General features: G+C 43.2%; 1 protein-coding gene across 1 annotated transcript; it reads left to right on the forward strand.

The window, feature by feature from the left end:
* The first annotated feature begins 1,592 nt into the window (after positions 1-1,592).
* On the forward strand, positions 1,593-16,516 carry SLC6A14 (solute carrier family 6 member 14). Its single transcript, XM_071569331.1, has 14 exons — positions 1,593-1,653; positions 2,266-2,434; positions 4,256-4,387; positions 5,951-6,112; positions 7,435-7,570; positions 8,293-8,425; positions 10,245-10,385; positions 11,343-11,571; positions 11,656-11,781; positions 11,873-11,991; positions 13,202-13,301; positions 13,677-13,786; positions 14,103-14,270; positions 14,870-16,516. The coding sequence occupies exons 1-14, from the start codon at positions 1,606-1,608 to the stop codon at positions 15,017-15,019; spliced, it is 1,923 nt and encodes a 640-aa protein (XP_071425432.1). The 5' UTR covers positions 1,593-1,605; the 3' UTR covers positions 15,020-16,516.
* Positions 16,517-17,214: the final 698 nt, after the last annotated feature.

The raw sequence follows: 17,214 nt of genomic DNA on the forward strand, positions 1-17,214 counted from the left end.
TAACTCTAATTAGTACTGTCAAAAAGGTTCCTTTTGTTTATCTACAATTCAGACAGCCTTTGGAAGAGAACATGGACTGATTTCTCAGTGTATCCTTGGTCTGGGTGAGTTTTGTATTGTTCCATGCAGAGCTAGCCTGAAGGTCTGTGCTTGGTGTTGTGGCTTGGCCACTTGAATTCTGAATTTGCAGGGAGCCTGTAAAGGAGTGTTTAATTTTTATCTATCAATTTCTCCTAAAGCCTGTGTCCTGTCAGGACACTACAGCAAAGATAAGAGTATTTTGGCATGTTTCCAGTAGCTAAAATAAAGGACTCCTAGAGAACTTGCTGCACAGGGTGATAAAATATAATCTGATTTTACCTTCCCACCTTCAGATGCTGTCCCACACACTTCTCACTCCTGGTATACCTCTTAGTTGTGGCTAGATTGAGAGATGCTCACTTTGCTCAACAAGAAGTCCCAATAATTGAGGACAGAAAGTGTGTTTGTCATAGTGTGGATCTGAAAGAGCCACAGAAAACAACATTTAGAAGTGGGGGAGAGTAATTAAGCAACCAGTCAGTCCATGTCCCCTCGTGTCTGTACATGGAGTGTGCTTTGATCATTATCCTCCTGTGTTACCTTATGGAATGCCTGGGGAAGGTCACCCTTCCCCTTAAGGGTGAGACATCATAATCACTTTGGTGGGTGAAGCAGGGGAGTGCTTTTTAGAAACAGTCCTTAAGTAGTTTCTGCTCAAATTCCTCCTCTGGAGATGGCTTTGTTTTTATGACCTGCCCTTTCTGTGCCTGTCATGTGTACCTGAAAGGTGTGTTCAGAAGCTGAAATTTCTGGTTAACCCCCTTGTGCCCTTTGCTTTCCTGCATCTCCCAAGCCTGGACTCCAGCATGGAGCAGGTTAAGAAAGAATGAGAGAGCAGTAGGTAGGGGTGGAGCAGGGTCTCTGGGTGAGTGACCATAGGTGAGACAGACAGGCTCTGTGGGGAGGCACACGCAGGTAGGGCTGACAGCTGCTCAGGGGGGTGCGTGGTGCTCAGGACAGGGTCCCTGTGGGACCAGGAGCTGGCAGCCTGTAGGTAGAAGACAAGGGGGTGGGTGTGGTGGTAGGTACAGGTGGAGGAGGGAGAAGGGCAAGGATTCCGTGGGGACATACTAGAAGGGAAGGTGAGTGACAGAGAGACAAGCAGGAAGGGGTGCAAGGATAGCTGAAGAGCCTGGACTGGGGGAGCGAGCCCAGGCAGGTTCTTGGGAAGGGGAAATGGATTGGGGTAAGACGAGGAGCAGAGGGTGTGTGGAAGGCTGGGGCTGTTTAGGAGGGGAAGTGGGCAGGTGGCCGGACAGGGCTAGGCAGGTGAGTGTTGTGAGGAAGTGGGCGCGGGGCCGGGGAAGGGTCAGCGGGCGGGGTGCGGAGGGGAAGCGGGCACGGAGCTGGGTGTGAGGCGGGCGGCAAGGGGCTGCCCCGGGGGCGGGAGGTGGCCCCGCCCGGGCCGCGGGGCAGCCCAGGGGCCGCGGTTCCCGGTAGGGCGGCGAGGGGCGGGCGGGAGCTGGCCCCGATAAAGGGCCGGGCGGCAGCCGGCGCGGGCAGAGAGGAGCGGCAGCGGTGGAGATGGGGATGCTCAGCCTGCCCGGTTTTCTGTCCTGCGGCAAGAAGAAGGTGGGGTAGCTGTTCGGGGGTACCGGGGCAGGTGACTGCAGGCAGGTGTGGGTGCACCTGAACAGGTGGGGTATGGAGGATGCAGTAACGTGGGCAGCTGTGGGAGCGCTGGGCAGGTATGAAGTTGTATGGGCAGGTGAGATCCAGAAAGATGTGGGAATATAGGAGCACAGTGGCAGGTAAGGTGGGATGAGCTAGGCACCTGAGCATGTGTGAAACGCACTAGGGCAGGTGTTTTCTAAAGTGGGCATACAAGTATATGTTGCCGTGAACATCTGAACAGGTATGTGGGCATCTGGCTATGTGCCGGGACCAAGTACTGGAGTTGACTGGAGGTACTGCCCCCATGAGCTGACAACACAGAGAATTAAGGTAGGAGAAGTAGGATAGAACTTGCCAAGGAGGTGTTTGGGCTCTCTCGTGGGACTCGTTCTCATGGGTCTGTGCTGACCTGCCACGAATCAGCTGGATTGGCAGCCTATCTGGCTTTGCCCATCCTGTCTAGCTGCCCTGCCCAGCGATGCCAAGGTGCTGCTCTGGACAGAGAAATGAGGATATGACTGCCCTGCTTGCCTGTTGGGTGATCACAAGCCTTCTCTCTTCTCTTCCAAGGACTTCAGTTTGACAAATGAAAAAGATGCCCACTCCAGCGACAGCGATGAGAACAAGGAACGTGGCAACTGGTCAAGCAAAGGCGACTACCTCCTCTCCATGGTGGGCTATGCTGTGGGCCTGGGCAACGTCTGGCGCTTTCCCTACCTCACCTACCAGAACGGAGGAGGTATCTGTGCTGAATGGCAGTGTCGGGTGGGCACACCTTGCTATCCCCAAGAGAAAGGAGGGCAAGATCCAAGGGCCAGCCCTCAGCCTGGGCATGTTCTGTCAAAGGTGGATGAGAGCATCCCCCTGGGAACTGGGATAGTGCCTGCTTATGGGAAAGGAAAAAGGAGCAAGAAGCATCTATTTGTGTTTTGAGTACTAGCTGAGGAGGGAAATAGTAATTAGTTTTAATTGTTTATTTTCACCTGAGAGTTCCAAAACTCTTTCTGATTTACTCACAGCCAATACACATCTTTTTGTCAATGTACCCATATCCTCTGCTTACCTAAATAGCTATTATCCCTCCCCAGTGCTTACTTCCCTGGTATGTTATAGAGAACAGCTGAATCCTCTCTGCGCCTTTGTTTTGACATGCAGACAACCTAAGCTGGAATAATTATCTAAGCTCAATAATTATTTCAATCAGATACTTAGGAAGTGCGAGGCAGGGAGAGCCTCTACCTGCTTACACAATGAACACAATGAACAATGAATAGCAAAACCAAGTGGGGGCACCGGCTTCTCTGGCTGATATTTGAGAGCTTTATCTACTTGCCAGGCTACCACTGGTAATTAAAGAGAATGTAAATGCCAAGTAACTGCAGAGAACTTACTTGTATGCACCTATTTGGTCTGTCTAAAAGTCATTGAAGTAAAATTCTGGACTGTAAATGCAGCACAGCCTATAATGCTGTACTTATGGAACATCAGGGGTGAGTCTCTGTACAGAAGTTTTACGGGAGTGAGCTTGGCTAGGTTGCATTTCGTTGAAGAAAATTGTGAAAACAAAGTAAGTTGTGACATAAGTCCTTGTAGTAGATCTTTTTTCTTAACTATTGAAGAAGAAACTTTGCATTTAAAGCATATTTGTGCTGCTGCTTGCATCCTTCTCTGTGCTCCTTGCCCATGATTGATAAAGACAACTATTACATCCTTGTTTTGAAACACAGGAGTAATCCAGTTAATTCTGTGGGACAATTTAAGTCCAAAAATTACATCAAGAGTTTGCAGTTCCTTGCAGAACTGGGTCCTTGGCTGCTTTAAGTTCACTGAGAGTGACGAGGACAGATTTTTGCAGGGATACAGGGTTGTGTTTATGAAACTTGTGTTCTCACTTTTCCCGTCTTCTGTGAACACACAAAGAAGTGGCAGTCCCTTTCACAGAACAGGATGCTTACTGATATCGGGTTAACCTACACTTTAAAATGGACTTGAACAAGAGCTACACTGAGAGACTGTTTGACACAGGACTCGGCCAACTGTAGAAAATAATTTTCATGCTTTGATGTGCAGTAGCTGCTTGAACAGAGCAGTTGCAAATCACAGCTAAGTACATAAAAGAATGTTTCTGTTCCTTTTTAAATTAAGCACTGGAAGAGTATAGAGAAAATAGACAAGGCTAATGTTGCTTACAGCTGAGCAGTATTCTATTTGTATAAGAGTGCTATGTCTTCAGTAGTTTTTGTAAAATCCTTTGATTTCTATAAGAGAAACCTTCCTTGGTAAATCAGAAGTTTTGATCATTTGTGTCTTGTCATTGCAGGTACTACTTAGTCTTAAAGAAAATGGGATTTAGAAATAAATCTCTCTATTGTAAAAAAAAAAACCAACCAAAACAAAACAAAACAAAACCACCCCAAAAAACCCCAACCAAAACCCTACAGGGAGATATTTGAGGAGGGAAAAAGGGGTAGTATAAAATGTGATAAAACTGAGGTGAATGCCAAAAAATTGTTTTTTTCTGTGTTTTTGATTGTGGTTTCCCCCACTTCTCTCCCCTCAGGTGCTTTTCTGATCCCCTACGCCTTGATGTTGGCATTAGCTGGCTTGCCTCTATTTTTCATGGAATGTTCCCTTGGGCAGTTTGCCAGTCTAGGGCCAGTTTCTGTCTGGAGAATACTACCATTGTTTCAAGGTTAGTTTTGTTGTGTTTCCTCAGATATTTTTTGTTCTAGTAATAAACTGATGTGAATTAATTATTTCTTCACAAAGTTACTAATTCTGAGATGCCAATTTTTGTGTAGCAACTATTTCCAACATTACAAGGTCAGGGTTATGTTCTCAGGTACATACTTCCTTATTATTCAGTTAATAACCAGTTGTTAATGAAAGATTTCCCTGAAAATGTTGTAATTTATGACAGAGTCTACCAATGATTCTCGTGGTGTCAAGCAGCACACCACCCTCACTGCAGCCAGAAGAAAATTACTCTGCTAGCTGTCTGTGGGAAATCCTCAGTAAAACAACTGCTGCTATGTGCAACAGATGGAAAATAATTTTTAGAAGGTGACTTTATCACTGTTTCTTTATGCTTCATGTCCATTGTAGCTTGCAAGGCAGTTCTGTGTTGGAGGGACTCGTTCTGTATTTGGCTGCCAGTGTTGGCACAGGCACGTGTGCCTGGTCTGTGTGCAATGCTGTGCACACAGTCATCCAGCACTGCCTTGGGAGTCATCTGCTGGTGTGATTAAATAGCCTAGACTCTGGCTTTGTAAGGTGAGGTGCCTCTTGAGATAAGGGAAATCCTTGCAGTCTGTAGTGATAGTTTGCCTGTCTCTGAGAGGGTTTGCATTTCATAGGGAGATTTGTTTGGAAACAACTAGCCATGTGATTTACTCACTCCTGTCAATTCCAGTCCTATACCATGGGTGTAAAGGGCTATGCAATTGATTGTATTTGTCCTCTTTATCTACCAGAGGAATTAATGTAGGAACAAGGAAGTTTCTTTCTGATGCAATAAGAATTTTTCTTGCCACCTTCCATAGAAACTGGTTGCCACAATGTTTATTCTTTTTATCAGTCTGTATTTTGAAGTGCAAGCAAACTTTCACAACAGCAGTGTAAGCAAAAGCTTGTAAACACAGTGAATCTTTTATATGCCTGTAAGATAGAAACTTAGATATATTCTTTAAGATGACTGGGGCAGTTTGTCCCAAACCCACAAAACAAAACTCATTTTAGCAAAGGAGGAGAACAGTAGTATGGGCACAGATTTACTGTTCTGTGTTGCTGCTCATTTATTGCCAAAAGCCTTCATTACAGTGGAATCTTAAAAATGGCTTGGGTAGTCCCAGTACAGTTTCTTTTATTTTCCTCTGAATCGAGAGAGAACAAAATACTGATTTTCTCCTTTAGACTTGGTCTTATCAACTAGTCCCATTTTTCTATGTGCCAGATTCAAATTCTGTGTCAAAACCATTTCTGAGCTGGTCAGTCTGGATCGTATCTGTTTTTTCATGGCTTTACCATTTCAGTTTGTTTGCACTAAAAAATTGTTTAAAAACCAAACAAAACTTAACCTCAACTTCTTCCCACGTAGCCCTTTAAAATTCAAGCAGAAACCATTTATTTTGAGTTTGTTGGGGGTTTTTTTGTTTTGGGGGTTTGGGGGGGCTTTCTTTTTCTTTTTTTTCCCCTTTTTCTTCTTTTTAAACCCAAGTTTGAGGTAGTTAAGACATTGTGTCTTTCTCTTTCTTAGGAGTGGGCATCACTATGATCGTCATCTCAACATTTGTGACCATCTACTACAACGTTATCATTGCTTATGCACTCTACTACTTATTTGCCTCATTTACAAAAGTGCTGCCATGGTCAGAATGCTTTTCCTGGGCAGATGAATTGTGCAGCAAGACACGAATAGGTACCATACTTAACAGATAGAGCTTAATATCACTGTTTTGGGTAATTGTATTGTTTCTGGGAGAAATTACAGAAGCAAACCAGCTACGCGTGGCTTGAAAAGTCCTTGTTGGAGTTTTGCCTCTGAACACACAGGAGTGATGCTTATCTACTTCCCTGCCGCCAGTTCTGGATGCTTGGGAAATTCACAGAGAAGAGGGCTGAGACCACCTTGTTGGAGCCTCTTTTCTTCTTTAAAACCTCAGGATTTTCTAGTGCATACTGCCCCTGGAAATATGGTGTTTCCCTTTCATCAGGCTCCATGGCAAACACCTTCCTTCCATGAAACAAGGTCACTGCTATAGTTGCTGTAGGGTATTTTTTTATTTGCCCTCTGTCTTCTCTGTGGCTATGATAATCCCGGTCATCAGTGAGGCACTGGGTTCACACTTCATTAACTCTTTAGAATATATCTCCACACTATTGTTCTTGATGTTTGGCAGCAGTTGTAGGGCTAAACACTTGTTATCTCACCAGTTTCCATATCAAACCAGTTTAAGGCAAAAGGTGAAGCTGGTGAGGTAATTAGTAGTTAGCAGCTGGAAATGTCTTGACAGGTAACCTCTGAGATTATTAAAATAACAAGGACAGGATCAGGATGGATTACATTGTTTACAGTGTTAATGTAAATGTAACTCAGCCATATATCTGAAAATCTCGTATGAGATTCATAGGTTTCATAATATGAAGTTGAGATGCTTTATATGACAAAAAGTTCATGCTCGATTATGGACAAAACAAAAAATATTTCCGTGCAGGATTTGTAAGTGCTGGAGGAATACAAAACGGAACTGAAGAAGCTGCCATGAAATAGGCTTCAACAAGACTTTTCCAAAAAATCCTGATACATATGCTGATAAAATGTTCTTTACTGTAGGTGCTAGCAAAAAATTCCCTACACCAAATAGTGCCCATTCCTCCCAGACCCTTCCAGGGAAAATGTATAAAGAGCTCTAATAAGCCCTCTGTGGCAATAAGATGAAGTGGCAAGCAGATGATCTGTGCTTAATCTTGGTTTGGGGCAAAGGTTTTCATAGAGGAACCAAGGCTACAATCTTAACTATCCTCAATTCTGATTTTTGCAATACTTTTGAGGATAAGTGAAAGATGGGTGAGCAGACCAGATTCTTGGTGTTTTAATTTACAGTCAAGTGACAATGTCACAGCTGCAAGTGATAGCTCAAGTTTGTTTCTAGATATTTTTACTATGCAAACTGAAGTTTAGAAAACGTATTTGCTGTAATAGTCATCACAGTGTTAATAATTCCTTTTTCTTGCTTTCAGTAAATGACTGCAACACAACCTTTCATGGAGAAATCATTCATGCAAACTACTCATTTGTCACAAGCAATAATCTCACGTGTATAAATGGCACCATAGACTACAAACCAGTGCAATTTCCTAGTGAGCAATACTGGAAGTAAGTAAATATTTTATAGAAATTGCTAAAAATACCTTTATTATGCATTGTGGCTTTGGATGTACCTTTTATGTTTGTCTTATCTTCCTGCCCAGAAAAAAATAATCAAGGGTCGTAGGCATGCAAATCAGTACAGAGGGAACTTAAAATTTAATTGATAAGTCTGGACCTAATAAAAAAAATTACATGTAGAAATAGAAGCAAGTGAGTGAACATGCAGAAAGATAAAAAGTACTCCAGACTAAAGAAGTCCTCTTCTCTGGAGTCCTAGTAGGGACTACTTAGCATCTTTACGTATAGCATATGCTTTTTTCCCCCAGGAGTTACTGTGCAAAATATATTCACCTTATTCTGAATCTGGGCCTGTTGTGAAATTGGCATTTCTTTAGCCCCATCATTTCAATTTGCCTCTTGTTCCCTGGGTTCCTGGGACTGATTCATGTGACCTCTTCTCTTGCTGTGAGAATTTCATGATTAGCACAGAGGGCTGAGATGGGCCTTATGGGTGATGCATGGAGAACTGAGAGGGGGTAGACTTCAAAAAGAGGGGACAAATACAGTTAAATATTCAGGTTTTCAATGTGAATCATGCAATTCTAGCTGCACGCTCCTGAAAGAGGCTGTAGAGTCTTGTAACACCAGCTCATTGTCTTCCAAGGGGTAGCTTGGAGGTGTGTGTGCTGCTATCACCCTCTTCTCATGGGAACACTCTCTGCTTTCAGTAAAGTGGCTCTTCAGCGCTCGAGTGGACTGGACGAGACTGGCAACATTGTGTGGTACCTGGCTCTCTGCCTGCTCCTGTCCTGGATCATTGTTGGAGCTGCATTGTTTAAAGGAATAAAATCTTCTGGAAAGGTACGTTAGGAAGAGCAAGGAGTAGACTTTTTGCCTAATCCTACCCTCCCAATGTCAGTTGGACTCAAGGAAGGTTAGCACAAGGCAGGATACAGTCTTAACCCACCACCCACCACCCTCTGCTGGACTCAGCTCTCCTTCTGCTGCTTGGCTTCATAACTGTGACATGAAATATGAGCAAGGTGCTGATTACACAGCCATTACTTAACACATGAGCCTCAACTCCACCAGGGCTGCCCTGTATTTTGGGATGTTGCTGTCATGCCAGTGATTCCAGCTGAGTTTTGGCAGTCACCTGTGCTGTGTGACGGATGTGTGCATGTGACGGCACACATGGGGACACGCCCTGGGAACACCCGGTGATTATTTTCACCTCCAGTCTAGCTGAGACATTTGGACAATACAGGTCAGGTTCTGCGAACAGATGTGCGTGTGCAGGTTCCTGACAGATTGTGAAATGTTTTTTGTTCTCAAAAACTGAAGCTGTTTTTAGGGACCTGGGTTCATAGATGTTTGTTTTCAGACTCTGGTGCTGCCGAGCTCCCATCCCCATGTGCTGCCTGGAGTCTTCCTTGGGCTAGGTCAACTCCAGGCAGGCTGAATTTCATTCTTCCCTGTCTCAGCCCCTTTTTCTAGTTTATTTCTGTCTTTCCCATACTCCTTTCTCACCTTCATCTTGCATCTCTCATTTACTTCTTCATTCCTAATTGCCTTCATTCTTTTTTTCACCTTTTCTGCATTGACTTTTTTTCCTCTCTGTCATTGTGCCTCTGCCACTGTGCCTCTCCATGGCTCCTTGCTGTCTGCCTTCCTCTCCTCAATCTGATCTTTCCCCCTGTTTTTCTCTATATTTGGAGCTTTCTGCCCTCTGTCTCAGCACTTTGAAATGGAGTATCTGTGCTTTCCCAGCCACAGTTGTTTGGTTGCATGACTCCTCTTAATCTCACATTCCTTGGGTTCCTAGTTGGCTGTTCCTCTTGTAACTTCTCTTCTGGCACAAAAGTAAGCCTCTTTGGGGAGTAAGGTAAGACTCGGAAGAATCTAGTTGGGCAGGAACAAGGTAAAGATGAAAAACAGAAAGAATGTCTATTCTAGGCAAACATGAAGGAGGTATTCAGAAATGGCAGACTCGCCACGTGATGGTGCAATGCTATGGCTTGGTGCAACCAGCAGTACTGGGTCAATTATCTGTCTGAGTAACACTGAAACTAAGACTCAAGAAAAAAAGAGTATTGTTGAATGTAGCCTGTGTGACAAGGGCCCTGCTGCTGGCTTGGATCCCATCACTCTAGACAAACAATAGAATAGATCTGTGCCTGAGAGTCCTTGTTCTCAGTTAAGAAACCTTCCAGAATGTTGATTTTATGGGGTTTTTTTTGAGGGGGAGCGGGGAGGTTGGTGGGGGTAAAGGCAGGAGAGTGGGTTTCAGTCTCATCAGGAGATAATTCTACCCTGGTCACCTAATTGTAACTAGCTTTCAGACTGCTCTTGCTAGAAGCATTACCTAGCAAGAGACCTCTGGGATAGTTGAGTCCAGACCTTGCTACAGCAGTAAATTATATCAGAAAAACACATTTCTGAAACTGGTCAAGCACTATCTGAAAAGTGGATATGTGGCTTGGGCCTTCTGCTTCTGCTGGAATGCAGCTCCAGAACCAGCTAAGCTGGATGGTTTGCTGGTTGGCATGTGTTCACTTCCCTGGTTGCCTGTTTTCCTTTTGTACCAGCAGATCTTAGCCTAAAGCCTGTCCATTCTTCCTCCACAGAGGTCTATGGAACCCCTCATTCCTAATGTGTATCCCTGGCCATCTTTCTGCAGGTTGTCTACTTTACTGCGCTCTTCCCATATGTCATCCTGCTCATCTTGCTGGTGCGAGGTGCCACCCTGGAAGGTTCTATGGATGGCATTGAATATTACATTGGCAGACAATCCAATTTCACCAAGCTGATGGAGGCAGAGGTGAGAGGTAGCCTCAGCTCTAGAAGTGCCACACACTGTGCACTTCTATGGGCTGTGGTTCTGTGGGCTTGCTGCTTACAGAACAACTTATTTTTTATCCAGTCAGGTTCTTCTTCGTGTCCTGCCCTGTATATTTTATCAGCTAAGAAGTCCAGGGCCCTATTCTAGCTACTCTCAATTTAGAAGACAGTCATTCTCTGCCCCCTCCCTGCTGCACCAGACGGTGACAACTGTGCTATTGTCTCTGATCAGCTCTTGCGGGTCATGCTGGAGTTTCATCTTAGCAAGGCCTGCTGGAAAAATTCTTGCTGACAATTTTAAGGGAGTTTATCAGAAGGTTAAAGGGATCCCTGAGTTTGAAATTCAGGCTATGCCTTACCCAGGAAATTAACTTGGGTAGTTAGGTGCACCTGGAAGGGCACCTTGTGCAAAAAAAAGCCTTGACATTTTTTTCTTCTGGCAGGCATTAAGTGTGGTATTTGTGGTAATTATTTGTGGCTTGTCACTAACTAAGGGCTTGCAGCAGAGGCAGAAGTGGTTTCTTTGGGTCATGGTGTGAGAAACACAAGTGGGAGAGTACACAGAAGTTCTCACTCCTGCAGGCCAGTCCTGGTTTTCCTTATTTCTCGGCATTGTGACAAGAATCATATCTCAACAACCCACATATGTGAACAAACTGAATCTCTTCTTCAGGGTTAGCCCATTAAGATTTGAGTATTTGGCAATGTACTTGGGATGTGGCCTTTGGAGACAATAGAGGATATTGTTTGTTGTGCTTGAGACTGCAAGGTCACCAGCATTTTATATCCCACCAATCCTAAAATTCATATGAAATAGAATTAGATATTCAGGCTAAATGAAAAAAAATACCCTTAAGCTTGAACAGAGAGCAGACTTAAATGTTTATGGTGAGTACTGTATGTAATAGAGTAATTCTCCTGTTCTTATTTTTGGTAGGTTTGGAAAGATGCAGCAACACAGATATTTTACTCCCTGTCTGTAGGATGGGGTGGGCTTGTTGCATTGTCTTCATACAATAAATTCCACAACAACTGCTACCAGGATGCTATTTTAGTTTGTGTAATCAACTGCGTCACCAGCATATTTGCAGGGTTTGCCATATTCTCCATCTTGGGACACATGGCATTTGTGTCCGAGAGACCTGTCTCCGAAGTTGTGGATTCAGGTAGGCTGATTGTCACACTGTTGGTATTGGGACTTACACTGACCAAGGCAGGACAATAACATCCTTCCTTCCACTACTTTCCAGGGTTTAATCTTGCATTTGTAGCCTACCCAGAGGCTCTCTCCAAGTTACCAGTATCACCTCTGTGGTCCTTCTTATTTTTCTTCATGCTCCTGCTCTTGGGCCTTGACTCCCAGTTTGCCTCCATAGGTGAGTGGGGTTTTAAGTGACTCATGGCTTTTCATATGACCATTGACTTTTTTAATTGTGCTGCTCAAACTCCCCATTTCTTCCTTTGCAGAAACACTTACAACCACCATTCAAGATATATATCCCAAAATTATGAAAAAATTAAGAATCCCTGTAACCCTGGGTGTGTGCATAGTCCTCTTTCTTCTTGGGCTTATCTGTGTTACTCAGGTAAGACATTAAATTACTATTTGGTAGTGAGTTTAGTTATGCTGTAAGTGATGAACTCAAATCAAAATACCCTTTCCAACTGTTCCTGCCTGTGTGGATCAATCTTAGAGACTCAAATTCTGCGAGTGTGCCTGAACCCGCAAATAAGAAATTCCCAGAAGGAAGCTTGAAGAACCTAAGACTTTCTGTGATTATTGAACTGAGACGTGCTTTTAAATAGAAGGCCTGTACAGAGCCTGTGAACCATCAGCCTGATTTATCGTTCCTCAGTTCAGGAGTTTGTGTAATCACAAGTATATGCACACAGCATGTCCGTAGCACTGTGTGTACTGCTAATAAATGCCAATGGGTTCTTTTTGTTCAGAACTGAATACCAAAGAGGACAGGAATTGAGAAATGGCCTATTCATGTCATAAAGACTCATTAGCTCACAGCCATCTGTAGATTGTATGTTTACTTCTGCGTGTGTATATCTATAAATATACACATAGCAAAGGAATTTTAAGTATACTGTGTAGAAGTTCTTGAGGCAATTTCTTTTAAGGCTACAAAGTTTCATTGTAATTATTCCATCTAGAAATGCAGATTTATGTGTGTAATTAGACTGAGAATGTGAAGAAGATAATTGTGGTGAATAGTCACTTACATGGTCAAGCAAAGTATGTAAGTCATGAGACGCAGTGACAGGGAAGCTTCCAAGGGACTTAGCACCCAAGAGTATGAAATGGCTTAAAGCCTGTTTCCTTTTCCATGATCCTGTTATTGCACACTGGTGTTTAAAACTGTGTTTAACTCACATGGAGAACTTGTGCATGAAGGAGCCCTTCAGAACTGATAACTGGTATAGCTATTGCCGTAGGTAAATATTAAAACTTCAGCACCAGCTTTATTACTGTAAGCTCCAAGCTTAAATCTTCCTTTCAGCTCTTTATGTATACTCTGTATATATATCTATATATACCTATATATATATGTATCTATCTCTTGGGTTTGGCATACAAATATATAGTACTTTGTCAGATGTGATTTTCAACTTTACATAGACATATTCAAACAAAATAATATTCACAAATGTGTATTTAACCTGAAGTACTGGGAATTTAAAATCTCACAGTAGTGATTAGTTAAACTGCCTTGAACAAATGCAATTTATTTTATTTGTGCAAATGTGTTACTACTCAAATTTTAACCTCTAATGTTTGCTCTACAGGCAGGAATTTACTGGGTTAACCTAATAGATCATTTTTGTGCTGGATGGGGAATCCTTATTTCAGCTGTTCTGGAGTTAATAGGCATCGTCTACATTTACGGTAAATTTTTTGTGTTGAAAATCCATAATTTTACTAAGCAATTGCAGGCACAGTGTATATCATAGAATCGCAGCACAGTTTGAGTTGGAAGGGACCTTAAACATCATCTTGTTCCAAACCCTCTGCCAGAGGCAGGGACACCTTCAACTAGACAAGGTTGCTCAAAGCTCCATCCAACCTGGCCATGAACACTGCCAGGTCAATGAATGTTAATTACTGCAATAAAGAATTTATAACTTGCTGGTCAGAAGAGCTTTAAAACTTACCACAGAACTGGAGAAACTGTCCTTGATTGTTGCCTCTCTTCTTTTGAGTAACGACACCTGCATGGGAGACATGTGCTTTACAATGTGCCCTATGGTTGTCTTTCAACAGGAGGAAATAGGTTCATTGAAGACATTGAAATGATGATTGGAAAGAAGCACCGTTCATTCTGGCTGTGGTGGAGAATGTGCTGGTTTTTCATTACTCCTGTGCTGTTAACAGTGAGTGCAAATGACTGAATTTTGTTAGTGTGACAGAACTTAGTAATTTAATATTGAAGAGTGTTTCACATGAAGATTCAGGGCTGAATGCCCAGGCTCTGTGTATAAAGATGGGGCATGGCTGTGTCAGGGAAGCAAATACTGTCTCTGCTTTCTGAGGCAGAAAGGACCCTTTCCTTGGGTCCTCTCTTAGGAGAGGCTGGAGATTTAGATCAGTTGCTAGTGAGCTGGGTCTACACTCCCAAGAGTAACAGTGCAAGTTCAATTTTGCTGGAAATCTGCTTTTCTCTCTTACACTTTTCACCATTTTTTATAGGCTATTTTGGTCTGGTCTTTGGTCACGTTTTCAAATCCCTCTTATGGCTCAGTGCCATATCCAACCTGGGGAACTGCTGTTGGCTGGTGCATGATCATCTTCTGTGTCATCTGGATTCCCATTATTGCTATTGTAAAAATAGTTAAAGCTGAGGGAAACCTTTGGCAGGTAAGGGTGCAAAAAAAAGCTGTCATAGCTTCAAATCTTTGTTTCTTTGGCATTATAAGCACTACATGTGCTTTTTTCCTCTAACACATTTACTACTTTGAATTCATTAATAGGATTTTTAGACCAAAATATAGCTCTGGTAGTTGCATCAGAGGCAAATTTACTCTACTGTGTTTTGATAAGAAGATACAGTCTGGTTCTCTGGGAGTGCACACACACATTCAAGAGTGATTTTCATGGGTTCTGTGTTATTTTAGCTGCTTTAAATTCTCTGAAGAATTTTTATTGCCTTCTATCCCCATACAATTTTCTGGGAGTTTTACATCCCATTCCTCACAGAAACAAGCAAGTCCCAGAACTGAGGTATGCTGTGCTTGCCAAGCTTTGCCAAACAGTCCTGTTGGTCACAACTTTCTCTGTTCTTTGCCTCAATATCCAGAATCCACTGAACCCAAAGATATTTGGAATAATTTTAAACGGCTTTGGTGATTTGCCATTTGTTGAGTTGCAGTGCATATCTGGAGTTACAGCTTTACTGAATTTTAATAGTAGCCTCGACTAAAGCAAGACATGAAATGCCTCTTGGTTTTGTTTTCCAGCGCATTGTGAGCTGCTGCCGGCCTGCAGCAAACTGGGGCCCCTACCTGGAGCGTCACCGAGGAGAACGATACAGCCATATTGTAGATCCCAAAAAGGAAAAGGAACATGAGATTCCTACTGTGTCTGCCTTTGTATACACGCAACAATGAGATGGCTGTTTGGATGGCCATTTTTTAACATATATGTGGGGTTTGTCCATTAATATTAGAAAGGTACAATGCAAAAGCAAAAAAAATAAGCAAAAAAAAAAGCAAATCAACACCCTGCTCTTCAAAATCCAGCCCCCAAATGAAAGTGAGCCATATTATTTATTTTTAAGGCTTCAGTCTTTGGGGAGGAACAGGTAAATTAGGCACTGAGATCTCACCAGATATCTAGGTTGAGAGGGCAGGATAACACATAGCAGGCTCCCCAGGCTGCTGGACTGGGCATGCTTGGCCCCATCCAACTGGTATCCAGCTGGACTGCAGATACGGATGTGGAAGAGAGTAAAGACACATTCAGGTGCTCCTCAGATACAGGAATTTGAGCCCAAAGGTGCTCCGCATACGTGCCCTGATGTGCAGTTACTGCCTTCTGCTGTGCTCTGCCATCCACAGTGGTGTGTGGTCAGCAGAGGTGAACTGGCGTGCTGCTGCCTGGCACCATAACTCAGGGAACACAAACTATTTTTATCTGTCTAAGCCTTGTGCTGTGAGGCTGCTCAGGATTTCATGTTGAGGTACTCTTTGTGTGTGTGTGTTTTTGTGTATTATCTAAACAAATATTGAGTGGCAAAAAGTTGTCTTCACAGGAAATAAGACTTTAGCATGGTGAGAAGCAGGTTACTTTCTATTTCTCATCATTTCCCTTAGGATCCCCAAAGGGCTGTCTTTTGTCATGCCTTGTGCTCAGCATTCATCTGTCTGTAATTTAGAAATCCCACATTTCCATATTCTGTCATTAGAATCTGCAGAATGAAAGAGTAACCATTGAATTCTGGTGCGCCTACTCTCCTACTCTTACCAAGGCTTTACCCATCAGTTTGTTTTCTGCACCTTTCACTCAGATTTGTGATTTCCCTTCTAAAGGAGACTCAAAGTGCTTTTTTAAAGATTTTAACAGTGTTATCAGTGTTGCGGTAGGGCCAAAAGAAGCAGAACTTTACTTAAAGTGAAGGTTACAACTGCCTTGTAGAGCTGTTACTCCAAAATTTGCTGAAATAGTGAGATTAATGAAAAGTTATGAAGTGTGTAAGGTAGTTAGGAACACAGACTTGGGCATCTACCTAGGCAGGAGGGTGTTGGGTTAAGAGAACCTGACCTCACTTGTAATACAAGTGAATTCCTGACAAAGGGAAAAAAATATGGATAGAATTAATACATTTGGTGTGCTGAGAAACGTCTCTTACTGTGATAATGGTTCCTTGGGAACAATGCAGCAGGGTGTGTAGCTGTCCCTTCCTCTCAGGGTTTTGTCACTTTTTCTGGACATGAAGGAGTGTGGATAGTGGCTTGTTGTCCAAGCTGCATACCTTGTTTTACCTATTATACTGCTATATTTTTTGTGATAAATCAACACTTTATGGCAATAAAATGTGATTTCCTGTTTTTAATCATTTTGGAGCTGGCAAATAAAATGTGATTTCTGTTTTTAATGAGCTTGAACCTGGAAAGTTTTAGTGTTTTGTATGGAGTTGGTGGGGAGCCATTGGGAGGGAGGGAGAAAGGGAGGGAGGGAAGTACCACACCACTTTGTGATCCTAAGCCTTTGAGAGCTTCAGCTGGAAAGATCTGACCTCCTGAAAGTCCTTTCTTACAGAAGTGCAATAGTCCTGATTTTGAGTGGGCTAAGAAAATAGTTGAGTGGGAATTTATGAAAAAGACTGGAATTAGAGCCTGTAGAGGACCCTTTTCCTGCACACCAGTGGCTCTAGGATCATGATTTAGTCACAAATCATCAGAAAAGAGTGCTGTCACTAGCCTGGAGAGGCTGGGAGCATGAGGGAGGCTGCAAAGCTGTAGTGCTCATCCTCCGGTCCGCCATCCATTGGTCCTGCTTCAGTGAGCATCAGTTCATACCAGGGAAGGGACAGACTGGGAAGGAGAGGGAAGTTAGTCAAATAATGAGAGCACTGAGGTAGTGGGGAAGCAGACTGGACAAACCATCTTAATAAAGAATTCAGGAAAATTTTTGCAAAAGAGATGCTGAAGGCTAACACCAGCCATTTACTGCCCTGGGAGAAGCCCCTGCTGCTGCACACAGGGCTCCCTTAAGGCTGCGTCTGCTCTGGACTTATCTCATGGGCTTCTAGGAGCTGTTTTCCTAATGCTGCCCTACCAAAGCCTCCCACAAGAGTGACAGG

Source organism: Pithys albifrons, chromosome 14 (genome assembly GCF_047495875.1).
Source record: "Pithys albifrons albifrons isolate INPA30051 chromosome 14, PitAlb_v1, whole genome shotgun sequence".
NCBI lineage: Eukaryota > Metazoa > Chordata > Aves > Passeriformes > Thamnophilidae > Pithys > Pithys albifrons.

Bases quoted from the DNA above. Each gene is read 5' to 3' on its own strand.
- SLC6A14 (XM_071569331.1), top strand. From the start codon at position 1,606: ATGGGGATGCTCAGCCTGCCCGGTTTTCTGTCCTGCGGCAAGAAGAAG. The intron at 4,388-5,950 runs GTTAGTTTTGTT...TCTCTTTCTTAG, and splicing joins AATACTACCATTGTTTCAAG to GAGTGGGCATCACTATGATC. The intron at 14,271-14,869 runs GTAAGGGTGCAA...TTTGTTTTCCAG, and splicing joins CTGAGGGAAACCTTTGGCAG to CGCATTGTGAGCTGCTGCCG.